Raw genomic sequence first — 17,103 nt, forward strand, 5'->3', positions numbered from 1 at the left:
ATTAAAGACTAATTTAGGAACAAATTTAAAAGATTTACCCTAAATCTACAATAATCAAGATAGCATGTGCTGGTATAAGGATCAACAATCAGATCAGTGGAATATAAATAATAAAGAGCCCAAAATCAACCTACACTTATTCAGTCATTTGATTTTCACTCAAGGCATCAAAGCAATACAACGGGAGAAAGGAAAGAGATATTAACAAACGGTGTTGGAATAACTGAATACCCATTTGAAAAAATAGAATTAACCTTGGTCCCTACTTCACATTGTACACACAAAATAACTCTAGGTGGAAAAGACCTAAACATAAATGCTAAAACCATAATTCTTTCAGAGAAAACATACGAGAATACGTTTTCATGACTGGAGCATAGGCAAAGATTTCTCAATTCACAGGAAGAATATAACTGTAGAAGAAAAACTTGATAAATTAAGACTTCATAAAAGTGTAAAATTTCAGTTCATCAGATGACACAATAAGAAAACGAAGAGACAAGTCAGATTAGAAGAAAATTTAAAACATATCTGACAAAGGACTGTAATCCAGAATATATAAAGTACTACAACTAATTAATAAAAAGACAACCGAATTAAAAATATAGGTTAGGGTAGAACAGTTTCAGTGCATTTAACTTGCTATCAAGTGGCTATGTGGCCTCCATATGTGATGGCAATATAACAAAGGCTCAGCTTTGGTCTCGTTGCTGGAGAATCTGATATTAAATAGGAATAGAAGCCACATCAGCCTTGGTGAGAGCATGGAAATGGTAAAGATGGATTGGGTGGTGCCTTGACCTTCTCTTGACAGCTTTTATGAGATAAAAACCATCCTTCCTGTATTTAGGAATGAGGCTCTGTCTATATTATATTCTCTGTGAATGCCTATGGCCCTGCCATGATACTTGCAAATAAGGTCCGTTTTGCATCCACTAAGTGTTATCACAAAGCCTCTTTCAATCCACTTGCTGTTTTTCTGAAACATTTTTGCACCTATGAATGGTAAGGGTCTATGCAGACAGACTCCTGAACTTGAGGTGTATAACACTTTGTAGGGGTACTTCAGGTCAATGGACGTTTTGATCAATTATATATAGAACACCTGCATCATTCCAGAAAAAGAAATAGAAAGACAAAGGAAAAAACCCACATCCCATACCCCTTATTCCTCCCTCTCATTAACAATAACATTGCAATCTATCCATTTTTTTAAATCCCGTTATCCCTCCTATTATTTATTTATTGTCCTTATTTTTTTTTTTGGCACTTATCTGTCCATACTGTATATAAAGGGAGCATTAGATACAAGGTTTTCATAATCACACGGTCACAAAGTAAAAGCTATATACTTACACAATTGTCTTCAAGAATCAAGGGTACTGGAATGTAGTTCAGCAGTTTCCAGTACTTCCTTCTACACTGGTTCTCTCTCGATACTAGTCCACTCCACTTTCACAGCTTAAATTCTGTCAAAGACCTTCCTTATTCAACTCTGCCTATGTTCAATACTATTATATGGGAAAATTTTGCTGCATATAAAACTTAATGCTATGCCAAGATGTATAATCTTTATTTTTTTAACTTTCCATTTTTTAAATTTATTTTTTATTAAATTATTTTATTTTTTTGAAATACCAAAAAACACCAAACACATTCCTATTTTGATCATTCCGTTCTACATATATAATCAGTAATTCACAATATCATCAATTAGTTGCATATTCATTATCATGATCATTTCTTGGAACATTTGCATCTCTTCAGAAAAAGAAATAAAACGAAAAAAAGAAAAAAAATTTATACATACCATAACCCCTTACCCCTCCCTGTCATTGATCACTAGCATTTGAAACTAAATTTATTTTAATATTTGTTCCCCCTATTATTTATTTTTATTCCATATGTTCTACTCGTCTGGTGACAAGGGAGATAAAAGGAGCATCAGACACAAGGTTTTCATAATCACACAGTCACACTGTGAAAGCTATATCATTATATAATCATCTTCAAGAACCATGGCTACTGGAACACAGCTCTACATTTTCAGGCAGTTCCCTCCAGCCTCTCTGTTACATCTTGAATAACAAGGTGATATCTACTTAATGCATAAGAATAACCTCCAGGATAACCTCTCTACTCTGTTTGGAATCTCTCAGCCATTGACACTTTGTCTCATTTCACTCTTCCCCCTTTTGATCGAGAAGGTTTTCTCAATCCCTTGATGCTGAGTCTCAGCTCATTCTAGGGTTTCTGTTCCACATTGCCAGGAAGGTCCACACCCCTGGGAGTCATGTCCCACGTAGACAAGGGGAGGGTGGTGATTTGCTTGTTGTGTTGGCTGGAGAGAGAGGCCACACCTGAGCAACAAAAAAGGTTCTCTTGGGGGTGACTCTTAGGCTTAATTTTAAGTAGGCTTGACCCATCCTTTGCGGGGTTAAGTTTCATATGAACAAACCTCAAGACTGGGGGTTCAGCCTATAGTTTGGTTGTCCACACTGCTGTTGAGAATATCAAGAATTCAACTTGGGGAAGTTGAATTTTCTCCCATTCTCACCATTCCCTGAAGGGGACTTTGCAAATACATTTTTATTCACTGTTCAAATCACTCTGGGATTTATTGGGGCCTCACTCTGGACAAACCAACAAAATCTCATGTCCTACTCAAGGTTCCATGTACTTATGGTGCTCAATTAAGCTGTCTACATAAGTTATATTAGGAAATGCACTAGTCAAAATACAAATTTTGTACCGAATAAACATTTTTTGCTTTAGTCTCACACATAAGTTGAAATTTTAAAATATCAATTACCATTTATTTTCAGCATCTTGCAATAATGACATTCCTTTGTTCTTCCTCATGCAAAAACATTTTTAAAATCTGTACATTTAGTCACTGTCTTTACACATTCTACACATTCCTAGATTATACCATTCAATCTTTACCATCTATTTTTCATCCTGATTTCATTTGTGCCCCCAGTCCCTCCACCCTCTATCATTCTCACATTCAGCTTCATTCAGTGTTTTAACATAATTGTATTACAGTCAGGTAGTATTGTGCTGTCCATTTCTGAATTTTTACATTCAGTCCTGTTGCACAATCTGTATTCCTTCAGTTCCAATTACCCAATATCTTACCCTATTTCTATCTCCTGATGGTCTCTGTTACCAAAGAAATTCTCCAAGTTTATTCACTAATGTCAGTTCATATCAGTGAGACTATACAGTATTTGTCCTTTAGTTTCTGGCTAATCTCACTCAGCTTAATGTCCTTAAGGTCCATCCATGTTGTTACACACTTCATAATTTTATTCTGCCATATAGCTACATAATATTTCATCGTATGTATATACCACAGTTTGTTTAGCCACTTGTTTGTTGATGGGCATTTTGGCTGTTTCCATCTCTTGGCAATTGTAAATAATGCTGCTATAAACATTGGTATGCAAATGTCCATTTGTGTCCTTGCCCTCATATCCTGAGTAGATACATAGCAATGGTATTGCCAGGTCATGTGGCAATTCTAGTTTTAGCTTTTTGAGGAACCACCAAACTGCCTTCCATAGTGGTTGTACCACCTGACATTCCCACCAACAGTGGATAAGTGTGCCTCTTTCTCCACATCCTCTCCAGCACTTGTCATTTTCTGTTTTATTGATAATGGCCATTCTGGTGGGTGTGAGATGATATCTCATTGTGCTTTTGATCTGCATTTCTCTAATATCCAGGGAAGTTGAACATCTTTTCAAATGCCTTTTGGCCATTTGCATTTCCTCTTCTGAGAAGTGTCTGTTCAAGTCTTTTGCCCATTTTGTAATTGGGTTGGCTGTCTTTTTGTTACTGAGTTGAACAATCTCTTTATAAGTTCTGGATACTAGACCTTTATCTGATATGTTGTTTCCAAATATTGTTTCCCGTTGGGTAGGCTGTCTTTTTACTTACTTGATGAAGTTCTTTGATGCACAAAAGTGTTTAATTTTGAGGAGTTTCCATTTATTTATTTCTTCAAAGCTCTTGCTTTGGGTGTAAGGTCTAGAAAACCACCTCCAAGTATACGATTGATTAGCTATTTTTCTACATTTTCCTCTAACAGTTTTATGGTCTCAGATCTAATGTTTAGGCCTTTGATCCATTTCGAGTTAACTTTTGTATAGGGTGTGGGATATGGGTCCTCTTTCATTCTTTTGCATATGGATATCCAGTTCTCTAGGCACCATTTACTGAAGAGACTGTTCTGTCCCAGGTGAGTTGGCTTGACTGCCTTATCAAAGATCAACTGTCCATAGATGAGAGGGCCTATATCTGAACACTATTCGATTTCATTGGTCAATATATCTATATTTATGCCAGTACCATGCTGTTTTGATCACCGTAGCTTCATAGTAAGCCTTCATAGTAACAACTTAAAGACCTCCGACTTCATTTCTTTTCCTCTGGATACTTTTAGCTATTTGGGGCACCCTGCCCTTCCAGATAAAGTTGGTTATTGGTTTTTCTGAAATGTAAATTGTTGGGATTTTGATTGGTATTGCATTGAATCTGTAAATCAATTTAGGTAGAAGTGACATCTTAACTATATTTAGTCTTCCAATCCATGAACATGGTATGCCCTTCCATTTATTTAGGTCTTCTGTGATTTCTTTTAGCAATTTCTTGTAGTATTCTTTGTATAGGTCTTTTGTGTCTTTAGTTAAATTTATTCCTAAATATTTTATTCTTTTGGTTACAACTGTAAATGGAATTCTTTTCTTGATTTCCCCCTCAGATTGTTCATTAGTGTATAGAAACACTATAGATTTTTGAGTGTTGATCTTATAACCTGGCACTTTGCTGTACTCATTTATTAGCTCTAGTAGTTTTGCTGTAGATTTTTCAGGGTTTTTGACATATAGTATCATATCATCTGCAAACAGTGAGAGTTTTACTTCCTTTCCAATTTTGATGCCTTGTACTTCTTTTTCTTGTCTAATTTCTCTGGCTAGAATTCCAACACAATGTTGAATAACAATGGTGATAGTGGACATCCTTGTCTTATTCCTGATCTTAAGGGGAAAGTTTTCAGTTTTTCTCCATTGAGGATGATGTTAGCTGTGGGTTTTTCATACATTCCCTTTATCATGTTGAGGAAGTTCCCTTCTATTCCTATCCTTTGAAGTGTTTTCAACATGAAAGAATGTTGAAGTTCGTCAAATGCTCTTTCTGCATGAATGGAGATGATCATGTTTTTTTTCTGCTTTGATTTGTTGATATGGTATATTACATTAATTGATTTTCTTATGTTGAACCATCCTTGCATATCTGGGATGCATCCTAATTGATCATGGTGTATAATTCTTTTAATGTGTTGCTGGATTTGATTTGCAAGAATTCTGTTGAGGATTTTTGCATCTACATTCATTAGAGAGATTGGTCTTTAATTTTCCTTCCTTGTAATATCTTCGCCTGGCTTTGGAATGAGGGTGATGCTGGCTTTGTAGAATGAGTTAAGTAGCCTTCCCTCCTCATCAATTTTTTTTTGAAGAGTTTGCACAGGATTGGTACTAATTTTTTCTGAATGTTTGGTAGAATTAACGTGTTGCCATCTGGTCCTGAAGATCCTCTTTTCTTTTTGGGGAGCTTCTTAATGACTGATTCAATTTCTTTACTTGTGATTGGTTTGTTGAGGTCATCTATTTCTTCTCGAGTCAAAATTGGTTGTTCATTCCTTTCTAGGAAGTTGTCCATTTCATCTACATTGTCTAGCTTATTAGCATAGAGTTGTTAACAGTATCATCTCATGAACTCCTTAATTTCTGCAGGATCAGTGGTTATGTCCCCTCTTCCATTTCTGATTTTATTTATTTGTATCCTCTCTCTTCTTCTTTTTGTCAACCTCGCTAAGGGTCCAACCATCTTACTGGTTTTCTCAGAGAACCAACTTCTGCTTTTGTTGCATTTCTCGATTGCTTTCATGTTCTCAGTTTCATTAATTTCTGCTCTACTTTTCATTATTTCTTTCCTTATGCTAGGGATTAGTTTGCTGTTCTTTCTCTAGTTCTTCCAAATGAACAGTTAATTTCTCAATTTTTGCTCTACTTTTTTTGATATAGGCATTTAAGGCAATAAATTTTCCTCTTAGCACTGCCTTTTTGCTGCATCCCATAAATTTTGAAATGCTATGTCTTCATTTTCATTTGCCTTGAGATATTTACTGATTCTCCTGTAACTTCTTCCTTGACCCACTGGTTGTTTAAGAGCGTGCTGTTGAGCCTCCATCTATTTGTGAATTTTCTGGCACTCTATTATTGATTTCCAACTTCATTTCTTTACGAAAGTATTTTGTATGATTTCAATCTTTTTAAATTTATTGAGACTTGCTTTGTGAACCAGCATATGGTATATCCTTGAGAATGATCCATGAGCACTTGAGAAAAAATTGTATCCTGCTGTTGTGGGGTGTAATGTTCTGTAAGTCTGTTAAGTTTAGTTCGTTTATTATATTATTTAAATTATCTGTTTCTTTATTCATCTTGTGCCTAGACGTTCTGTCCAATGATGAGAGCAGGGAACTGAAGTCTCCAACTATTATGGTAGATATGTCTATTTCTCTTTTCAGTGTTTGACTCATATTTTGGAGCACTCTGGCTCAATGCATAAATATTCATGCTTGTATGTCTTCTTGTTGAATTGTTGCTTTTATTAATACATAGTGTCCCTCTTTGTCTCTTTTAATTGTTTTACATTTGAAGTCTAATTTGTTGGATATTAGTATAGCCAACTCCTGCTCTTTTCTGATTGTTAATTTCATGAAATATCTTTTTCCGATTGTTAATTTCATGAACTATCTTTTTCCAACCTTTCATTTTCAACCTATGTTTATCCTTGGGTCTAAAATTTGTCTCTTGTCGACAGTGTGTAGGTGGGTCCTATTTTTTTTAATCCATTCTGCCAGTCTATGTCTTCGGATTGGGGAATTTAATCCTTTAACATTTAGGGTTATTACTGTGAGGGCAGTACTGTCTTCCACCATTTTGCCTTTTGGATTTTATATGTCATATCTAATTTTTCTTCTTTTTACCTTTACTGATATCTTCATTTCTACACTCTTCTCCACACCTCTCTCTTCTGTTTTCATATCTGTCTCTAGTGTTCCCTTTAGTATTTCTTGCAGAGCTGGTCTCTTGGTCACAAATTCTCTCAGTGATTTTTTGTCTGAATATGTTTTAATTTCTCCCTCATTTTTTTTTTTTTTTTTTTTTTTTTTTAAAGGAAAGACAGAGAGAAGGAAGGAAGGATAGAAGGAAGGAAGAGAGGAAGAAAGGGAAACATCTTTTAAACATTTTCTTGTTTTATTGTATTTTGTTTCTCCGTTTTTGTTACATGGGCTGGGGCCGGGAATCGAACCGAGGTCCTCCGGCATAGCAGGCAAGCACTTTGCCCGCTGAGCCACCGCGGCCCCCCCTCTCCCTCATTTTTGAAGGACAGTTTTGCTGGATATAGAATTCTTGGTTGGCAGTTTTTCTCTTTTAATAATTTAAATATATTATCCCACTGTCTTCTCACCTCCATGGTTTCTGCTGAGAGATCTGCACATAGTCTTATTGGGCTTCCCTTGTACATGATGGTTTGCTTTTCTATTGCTGCTTTCAAGATCCTCCTTTCTCTTTGACCTCTGACATTCTGATTATTAAAGGTCTTGGAGTATGTCTATGTGGATCTATTCTCTTTGGGGTATGCTGCACTTCTTGGATCTGTAACTTTAAGTCTTTCCTAAGAGTTGGGAAATTTCCTGTGATAATTTCCTCCATTAGTTTTTCTCCTCCTTTTTCCTTCTCTTCTCCTTCTGGAACACCCAGAACATGTATATTCGTGCGCTTCGTATTGTCTTTCTATTCCCTGAGTCCCTGCTCATATGTTTCCATTTTTTTCCTATAGTTTCTGTTTCTTGTTGGATTTCAGATGTTCCGTTCTCCAGTTTTGAAATCCTATGTTCTGTCTCTTGAAATCTACCCTTGTAGGTTTCCATTGTTTTTTTCATCTCTTCTAGTGTGTCTTTCATTCCCATAAGTTCTGTGATTTGTTTTTTCAGACTTTCAGTTTCTTCTTTTTGTTCTTTCCTTGCCTTCTTTATATCCTCCCTCAATTCATTGATTTGGTTTTTGATGAGGTTTTCCATGTCTGTTTGTACATTCTGAATTAATTGTTTCAGCTCCTGTAGCTCATCTGAATTGTTGGTTTGTTCCTTTGACTGGGCCATATCTTCAATTTTCCTAGTGTGATTTGTTATTTTTTGCTGGCGTCCAGGCATTTAATTACCTTAATTAGTTTATTCTGGAGATTGCTTTCACTTCTTTTATCTAGGGTTTTCTTGCTGGATGAATTTGTTGTCTATCTGTTCTTTGACATTCTGTTCAGCTTTATCTGGACCTTTAGCTTAAGTTTTGTTTAACAGAGGAAAATTTTTCAGTTCTTGTTTTCTTTTTTATTGCCCTGCTTGTGTGGTGCCTTCCCACACTTATGAGGGTCTACTTAGATATTATAGACCCCAGCCAGATTTTCCCAGACCAAACTGGCCTCCTATCAGGAGGAAAGAGTCACCTGCGTCGGTTTTCCCGGAGAGTAAAACCCAGCAGGTTGAAAGACTTTCCTGTGAAGTCTCTGGACTCTGTTCTTCTTATACTGCTTGTCTGCCTGCAGGTCCCACCAGCATAAGATGATGCGGTACCTTTAACTTTGGCAGACTCTCCCTGCTGGGTGCATGGTGGAGACAGAGGAGAGGTTGTAGGCTGGTTTTAATGGCTTCAAATTACCAAGCCCTGGTGTCTGAATTCCTTGATGGAGGGATTCCACCTGGGTAGGGCTTCACCCCTCCCCTGGGGAAGGCACAGGCTCCAGACAAACCCCCAAAAGAGCTCACTTCTGCCTATGCCTGGGGCAGTTGTAGCCTGAAAAGTCCTGCCACTGTATCCAGAGGCAGTCAAGCCTTTGTAGATACACAGCCACAAAAACCTCTGTTTTCTTTTTTTTCCCCCCTTTTTCTGTCAGTGCTGCTCCCTTGGCGCCGGGACAAAAATGAGCAACCTCTACTTTGATCAGGCTTACCTAAGTTGGGGGCCTATTTTTAGTAGTCAGAATTTGTTAATTAATTCCATAATTGGTGTTTGATTGTGGCCAGCCCCTGCTGCTGGTAAAGTCCTTTCCTTTCCCCTCTGTGAAGGGGCCTGTGGGGGAGGGGTGCTGGCCGCCACAGCTTTGGGAACTCACGGTTCGGGGGGGTGCTCGTAGCCGGTCCAGCTGGTCCAGACTGGGGTATGCTGTGTGTCCGGTCACTGACGTGGCCCCAGGAGTTGTTCTGTACTATTTCTGGTTATTTAGTAGTTGTTCTGGAGGACGAACTAAAATGTGCACGTTGTTAAGCCACCATCTTGACCCTCCCTCGGACCGATCCCGTATTATTGACAGCCCTTTTCAACATGAAAAAGTTAGAATGCTCATAGCTGAAATACCTCTAAAGACTGGGAGAAAGATCAAAGGAGATGGATGAGTTATAATAGAGAAAACAGGATTTAACAAATATGTATGACTGCTGAATCATTATATTGATATTTCTTTTAGTCTTCAGCATCTTGGAGCAGCTAGAAAGAAAAACCTAAAGTTGTGGAACTATAAACTATAAACCATACTAAGCTCTGAAATCTGTTCTATACTATTCATTATAATATACTTTGAAATTTATCACTTTTTGTACATGTCATATCTCATAATAAAAAATGTTTAAAAAATGCAACATGCTTTCCTGATGAAGACTTCAAAGGATAGGATTAGAAGAGTTCTTACTCAACATGATAAAGGGAATATATAAAAAACCCACAGATAACATCATACTCAATGGGGAAGGACTGAAAGCTTTGTCTCTGACACCTAGAATATGACAAGGATGCTCAATATCACCACTGTTATTCAAAATTGTGTTGGATATTCTAGCTAAAGCAATTATACAAGAGAAAATAAACAGAAGGCACCCAAACTGGAAAGGAAGAAATAAAACTTTCACTATTTGCAGATGACATGATATTAATATATCAAAAATCCCGAAAAATCTACAGCAAAGCTACTGTGGCTAATAAATGAGTAGAGCAAAGTGTTAGGGTATAGATCAATACCCCAAAATCAGTAGTGTTTCTATACACTAGTGTGCTGCTCTCAAACTGTTATGTACCCCAGAAAAGTCATGTTCTTCTAATCTTAATCCAATCTTGTGTAGGCATATCTATTATGGAGTGGGTCCTTTGATTAGGTTGCTTCCATGGAGCTGTGACTCACCCTACTGTGAGTGGGAAGTTTTGATTAGGTGGAGGTGTGACCCTGCCCATTCAAGATGGGTCTTAATTAGCTTACTGGAGTCCACTAAGATGGGAATATTTTAAAGAAAGCGCAGACATAGATATTTGGAGATGCTTAGAGAACCAACATGGAGAGTAGAGAAATGAAACCAAGACACAGATGTCTGAAGATGCAGAAGGAGCTGAGAGAGCCATTTGAATCCCGAAGTCAGGAGAGGAGAGCAGATATCACCATGTGCCTTCCCATGTGAAAGAGAAACCCTGGAATCAGTCTTTCTTGAGAGAAACTATCCTCTTGTTAGTGCCTTAATTTGAACATTTTCACTGCCTTAGAATTATAACCTGTAACTTCATAAATCCCCTTTTAAAAAGCCAATCAATTTCTGGTATATTGCATTTCAGCACCTTTAGCAACTGAAACAACTAGTTATAAGCAATCTGAGGAGGAAATCAAGAAAAAAGTTCCATTTACAATAGGAACCAAAAGAATCAAATATTTAGGAATAAATGTATATAAGGCCACAAAGGACCTATACACAGAAAACTACAAGAAATTGCTTAAAGAAATCAAAGAAGACCTTAATAAATGGAAGGAGATACTGTGTTCATGGATTGGAAGATTAAATATAGTTAATATGTCAATCCTACCCCAACTGATTTATAGATTCAATACAATACCAATTTAAATCACAACAACTTAGTTTGCAGAAACAGAAAAAACAATAACCAAATTTATTTGGGGGCAGGCCACAGTGGCTCAGCAGGCAAGAATGCTTGCCTGCAATGCCAGAGGACCCGGGTTCGATTCCCGGTGCCTGCCCATGTGAAAAAAAAAAATTTATTTGGAAGGGTAGGGTGCCCTGAAGAGCTAAAAATATACTGAGAAAGAGGAATGAAGGGGAAGTATTACAACCTGTCTTTAAAACATATTACAAAGCTACCGTGATCAAAAAAGTATGGTATTGGCATAAAGACAGATAAAAAAAAAAGCAAAACATTTTAACAGAAATTCCATAAAAGACAGATCAATAAGTATATAAGAAAATGCTCATCATCATTAGTCAAATAAATGCTAATTTAAACCACAATGGGATACTACTACTACTACAACTACTACAACTACACACATACACAAGCACACACAAATGGTAAAATAAAGTTGATAGAGAACACCAAATGTTGGCAAGGATGTTGAACAACTAAAACTCTTATATGTTGATGGTGGGAGTAGGACTGAGAGCAGTCCCAGTACTTTCCATTCTAGATACCAACAAAAAGAAATGAAAATACATGTTGACCAACAGATTTGTACAAGAATGTTCGTAACAACTTTATTCACAGCAGTCTCAAACTTGAAAGAACTCAAGAGTCCAGCAATAGGAAAGCAGATAAACAAACTGTGGTATACTAATATAATGAAACACTACTCAGTATTAAAAAGGAACCACAAATACATGTAACAACATGGATGAATTTCAAAGCACTGTGCCAGATGACGAAAGCCAGATACAAAAGACTGCAATACTGCATGATTCCATTTTATATAAGCTCAAGAACAGGCAAAGCTAACCTATGATGGGAAAAATATATCAAAACAGCGGTTGTCTCTAGGGGGGTGGTGGTTGGAACTGGCTGGGAAAGGGCATGAGAAAACTTCCTGGGGTGATGGTAAGAGTCATTTTAACAGAGGTTCAAACGCAGAACTCAGCAAACATATACTTAAAATTTGTTCATTTCATTTTACATAAATTTTGTATCAAAAGAAGAAACTAAACAAAAATGAACTCTAGAAAATGATACACTTGGGGGAACTGTATTGATATCTACAATTTTCTCTGAAATGCATAAAAAAGATGGATGCATGGGCTGATGATCAACAGATGGAAGGCTGGCTGGCTAACATGTTACTGATAAAATCTAGACGTTTGGTATAGGGAACTGACTCTAAAATTCTTTCAATTTTGTGGCATGTTCAAAAAATTTCATAATAAAATATTGGGGAAAAAAATGAAAATGGTGATCAACACCACTAGAGCTTGGGAGAGGACAGACTCACCTTATCTTTGTAAGTATCGGGTAGTGACTTGGCTGTCTCTGTGTCTTCAGGAAGATTGATATAAAATCCCAGGATGTCTCCCTGTCCATAGCCAGAAGAGTAATGCTTACCAATGGACTGGTGGAACTTGGTTCCTTTTTTGCTCCGCCAAGAATAGCTAAATTTATCATAACCTAAAGGAGCTTGAAGGTTGCCTGTCCCAAGAAAAGGACATTCAGGAAGTCAGAAGATTGCAAGTCAACTCTGTACTGCTAAAGGAAAAGATATTACTCCTTTTTAGTTTTTGCCAATTTTGTAAAATTGCTAACAAACCTTCTCACAAGCAAATGATTCATACAAAAAAAAAAATTCCTAGGGAACTGCAAACTGACCAAACCCTCAGGAACTAATTTTTCTGCCCAGAATCCTATAAGCTTAAAATTCTTCCCCACCCATCCCAAAACCTTAAGCTTTAGCCAGATGGCCTATCCTTCTCCCTGCTGTAATGTGAGAGTTATGGCCCCAGCTTACCTAAGGGCTGGGACCAACCCAGTCTGGCAGCAGTGTCTGGTGGCATCTCATCCACAGTGATTTCAAAGTACCAGGCACCTTTCCGCACCCCATGAGATGCCCGCACCATGGAGTAGCCCTTTTCTCCAACCACTGTTAGTCGGTCATCAGAGATCTTCAACTGTGGCGCTGCAGTGATGGAGATTAAAACAGAACCCTGCAACTTATTTGAGATAGAGAGAACTGGCACAAAAACATGATCCCTTAGACTAAAGTAAACAAAATAAAAATCAGAAATAATAGGACAGGAGATTAAAAATCTCAACATAAGATATAGACAAAGGAGAAAGGAAGAAAGCCATTATATAATCCAGTTTTTATTAAATGTTTTAAGATGACACATTTAAAATAATTATATTGTACATTCCCTATAACAACCAGTTGTAATATATTTGGATCCTGATTTGAAGTAATCATTTTAAAAAAGATTTCATTTTTTAAACAATTTCAGACTTTCAAAATATAGTACAGAGTTCTCACATATCCTTCACTCAATTTCTCCAAATGCTATCATCTATAACCATAATACAATAATTAAAATCAGAAAATTAATAATGATACAATACTATTAAGTAATCTAAAGACCATATGCAAATTAAGCCAGTTAGCCAAATAATAATCTTTTCCTGGGCAAGGATCCAATCTAAGATTCCACACAGTATTTCATTGCCATGTCTCCTTAGTCTCCTCCACTCTGGAACAGTTTCTCAGCTTTTCCTTGTCTTCGTGACCTTGACACTTGGAGAAGTATCAGTCTCTCAGTTCACAGACTGTCCCTCAAGTAGGTTTGTCTGATGTTTCCTCCTGTTTTAAGTCCAGGTTATGCTTTTTTGGCAAGAATACCACTGAACAAAATTGGGTAGATTTAAATATGGGTGATCAATGAGAGGGAGGGGTAAGTGGAATGGGATGTATGAGTTTTTTTCTTTTTTCTTTTTTTTTCTGGAGTGATGCAAATGTTCTAAAAATGATCATGGTGATGAATACACAACTATGTGATGATATTGTGAGCCACTGATTGTATACCATGTGTGGACTGTATGTGTGTGAAGATTTCTCCAAAGAATATATATATATTTTTAAAAAGAATACCACTGAAGTAACATTGCTTCATCCAGTGCACCACTGTCAGGAGGTACATGATATCAAAACGGTGATTTAACTTTGGTCACCTGGTAAAGGTGTCACCTGCCAGATCTCTCCACTGTAAAATTACTATTTTTCGCTTTGTAGCTAACAAATATCATGTCAGGAGAAATAAAGATATTTGATTATGGACTGAATTGAGATGACAGTAAGAAATTATCTATTTTCTTAAGTGTGAAAATAGCACTGTGGTTATAAGAGAAAAAAAACATGTTTTTAGATATGCATACTGAAGTATACTAGATTTACTTTAAAATAATTCAGAAAAAGAGAGACAAAGAAATAAAGGTAAAGATAAAGCAAATGTGGCAAACTTTTGATAATTGTTAAATCTGACTGAAAAAGTTTATGGATTCAACGTACTCATCATCTCTCTATTTTTGTGTAAGATCCAAATGTTACCTTACTATAAGGCCATTTTGTGAGATAAGGAAAAATGCCAAACATCTCTGATCCCATTAAGCCTTAACTGAGGAAAAAGCATTTAAATAGTGTCTGTAAATATTCTGAGGTCACCCACTTCTACTGGAAGCACAGAATTTAAATTAATTAGTTTCTGTAAAGGTGTTTGTCATTTTACAACTCATAGTCATCATCTCAGTTGGGTAGATGGGAGAAGCCCATTGTAAGGCTCTTCAAGATCACAAGGCAGAGCCTGAATGAAACCTAGCCTATACTCTTTCCACTGCACCACAACGACCCTTGAATTAGGCAGATACAGTGACAGCCTTGGCAGTCCAGTGCTTCACAGATGGAATAGTATAAAAAGTCATTCGCATGGAAGGCTGACCCAGCACTAGACTAGGCTTTGAAATATCCTTCTTTGCTGAACAGAAACCAGGCTCTAGAAAAATGGCTAATTCTAGGGTGCGGCAGTACAAGCACAAGATAAGCCTGGAACATAAAAAAATGGGCACAGTCAAAGTGACAGAAAAGCCAGCCTGAAGGTTGTATGAATCAATTATAACCCAATGAATAAAAGAGGAACTCATGATGATTAAAGGGATGACTTCTTCACAAAATACTTAATTACAGAGGGAAAAAGAGAAACTTTACAGTGGCTAAGGCTGGCAGACACCAACTTAGTCAAGTAATTAAAAAAGAACATCATCATGATTTAAAATTGAAATCATTTATCACATGACAGGATGCAATATGATTAGAACAAAGCATCGCTTCTGTGAGATTCTGGTAAAAAATGTAGCTTAAATCAAATCACGAGGAACCAACAGACAAACCCAAACTGAGGAATATTCTATAAGATAACTGGCCTACAAGCCCTTGATCTTGAGGCTTACTCTTGTGAAGCTTCTGTAGGTAGCAGAGAACCTTAGCCTACTTCTAGATATGCCCTAGAGTCACCTCTGGAGGAACAAAAAGACAAATATTATCATGCCTCAATCATATGGACTAATTATAACATAAAAATTTGGTGAACTAAAGTCAAGAGCATGAGTTATCAGGTTGGGGCTCATTGTAAAGGGTCCTAGATTGTAAGCTCTTAGAGTAATCATATATATTCAGGAGATACAACTGTTAATTATAAATTCTGAGATGCCAAGCTGTTTGTATATAACATGGTCTTGCTCAGAAACTTTGGGTATTTACAACTGTTAATTCTAAATTCTGAGATACTGAGCTGTTTGTATATAACACGGTTTTTCCCAGAAACTTCAGGTATTTATATGACATCTGAGACTCAGAGTTAGAGCTCTAAAGTTATGAAAGTCAGCACTACCCCATACAGGAACTATTTAAGGAGTTGAAAAAGTGATCCGATATCAAGTAGAGACATGAATGAAACTGATCTGGATAAGACAAAGGTATATAAGAAGACTGGGTAGAGGATATCACTCATGTTTTAAAACTTCAACTTCTGGGTGCGACTAAAGGGAGAGATGTTTATTTGGTAAAAAATTTGTATTTTGGGCGGTGCATTCCCTAATTTAACTTGTATAGTCAGTTTAGTTAATACCGTAAGTACATAGAATCTTGAATATGGCATGAGATTTTCTTATTAGTGTGATGCCCCAATAAATCCCAGAGAGATCTGGACAGTGAATAAAGAAGGATTCGCAAAGTCCCCTTGTAGGAATGGGGAGAAAGGGGGCAACATCCAACTTCCCCATCTGGAGAATTTCTGATATTCTAGGAAGCAGCTTGGACAACCAAATCAATAGGCCGAGCCCTCAATCTCTGGGTTCACCCCTATGAAACTTATTCCTGCAAAGGACAGACTAAGCCTACCTAAAATTAGGCCTAAAAGTCACCCCCAGAGAACATCTTTTGTTGCTCAGATGTGGCTCCTCTCTCTAAGCTGACACAGCAAGTGAACTCCCTGCCCTCCCCTTCTATGTGGGAAATAATTACCAGGGGTGGAAATCTCCCTGGCAACATGGGACAGATATCCCGGAATGAGACAGGACCTGGCATCAAGGGATTGAGAAAACCTTCTTGCCCAAAAGAGGGAGGAGATATATGAGACAAAATAAAGTGTCAGTGACAGAGATTTCAAACAGAATTGAGAGGTTGTCCTAAAGGTTATTCTTAGGCATTATACAGATACTCACTTTTTAGTTTATGGCATATTAGAATAGCTAGAGGAAAGTACTTGGATGGTAGAGCTGTGTTCAGTAGCCTTGTTTCTTGAAAATGACTGTATAATGATATAGCTTTTACAACGCGACTGTGTGATTGTGAAAACCTTGTGTCTGATGCTCCATTCAGGTAGGGTATGGACAGATGAGTAAAAAATATGGATAAAAAACAAATAATAGGGGGAATGAGAGTTAAAATAAATTGTGTAGGTGGAAATACTAGTGGTCAGTGAGAGGGAGGGGCAAGGGGTAGGTATGTATGAGTTTTTTCTTTTTCCTTTTTATTTCTTTTTCAGGAGTGACGCAAATGTTAAAAAGAAAAAGTGACCATGGTGATGAACACACAGCTATGTGATGATATTGTGAGCCACTGATTGTACACCATGTATGGAATGTTTGTATGCTAAGAAAGTTTGTATATTTGTATGCT

At 37.0% G+C, this 17,103-nt stretch overlaps 1 protein-coding gene across 4 annotated transcripts in view; it reads right to left on the reverse strand.

The window, feature by feature from the left end:
* The window catches only part of ASH2L (ASH2 like, histone lysine methyltransferase complex subunit), a 90,218-nt gene that overhangs the window by 4,303 nt on the left and 68,812 nt on the right, over window positions 1-17,103 (reverse strand). For all 4 annotated transcript variants that reach the window (XM_077144613.1, XM_077144614.1, XM_077144617.1 and 1 more), the window contains 2 exons: window positions 12,892-13,059; window positions 12,382-12,575 (listed from right to left, as the gene is read on the reverse strand). In XM_077144613.1, the coding sequence (XP_077000728.1) occupies window positions 12,382-12,575; window positions 12,892-13,059 (362 nt within the window). The remainder of the gene's footprint in view (window positions 1-12,381; window positions 12,576-12,891; window positions 13,060-17,103) is intronic.

Source organism: Tamandua tetradactyla, chromosome 26 (genome assembly GCF_023851605.1).
Source record: "Tamandua tetradactyla isolate mTamTet1 chromosome 26, mTamTet1.pri, whole genome shotgun sequence".
NCBI classification, from domain to species: domain Eukaryota; kingdom Metazoa; phylum Chordata; class Mammalia; order Pilosa; family Myrmecophagidae; genus Tamandua; species Tamandua tetradactyla.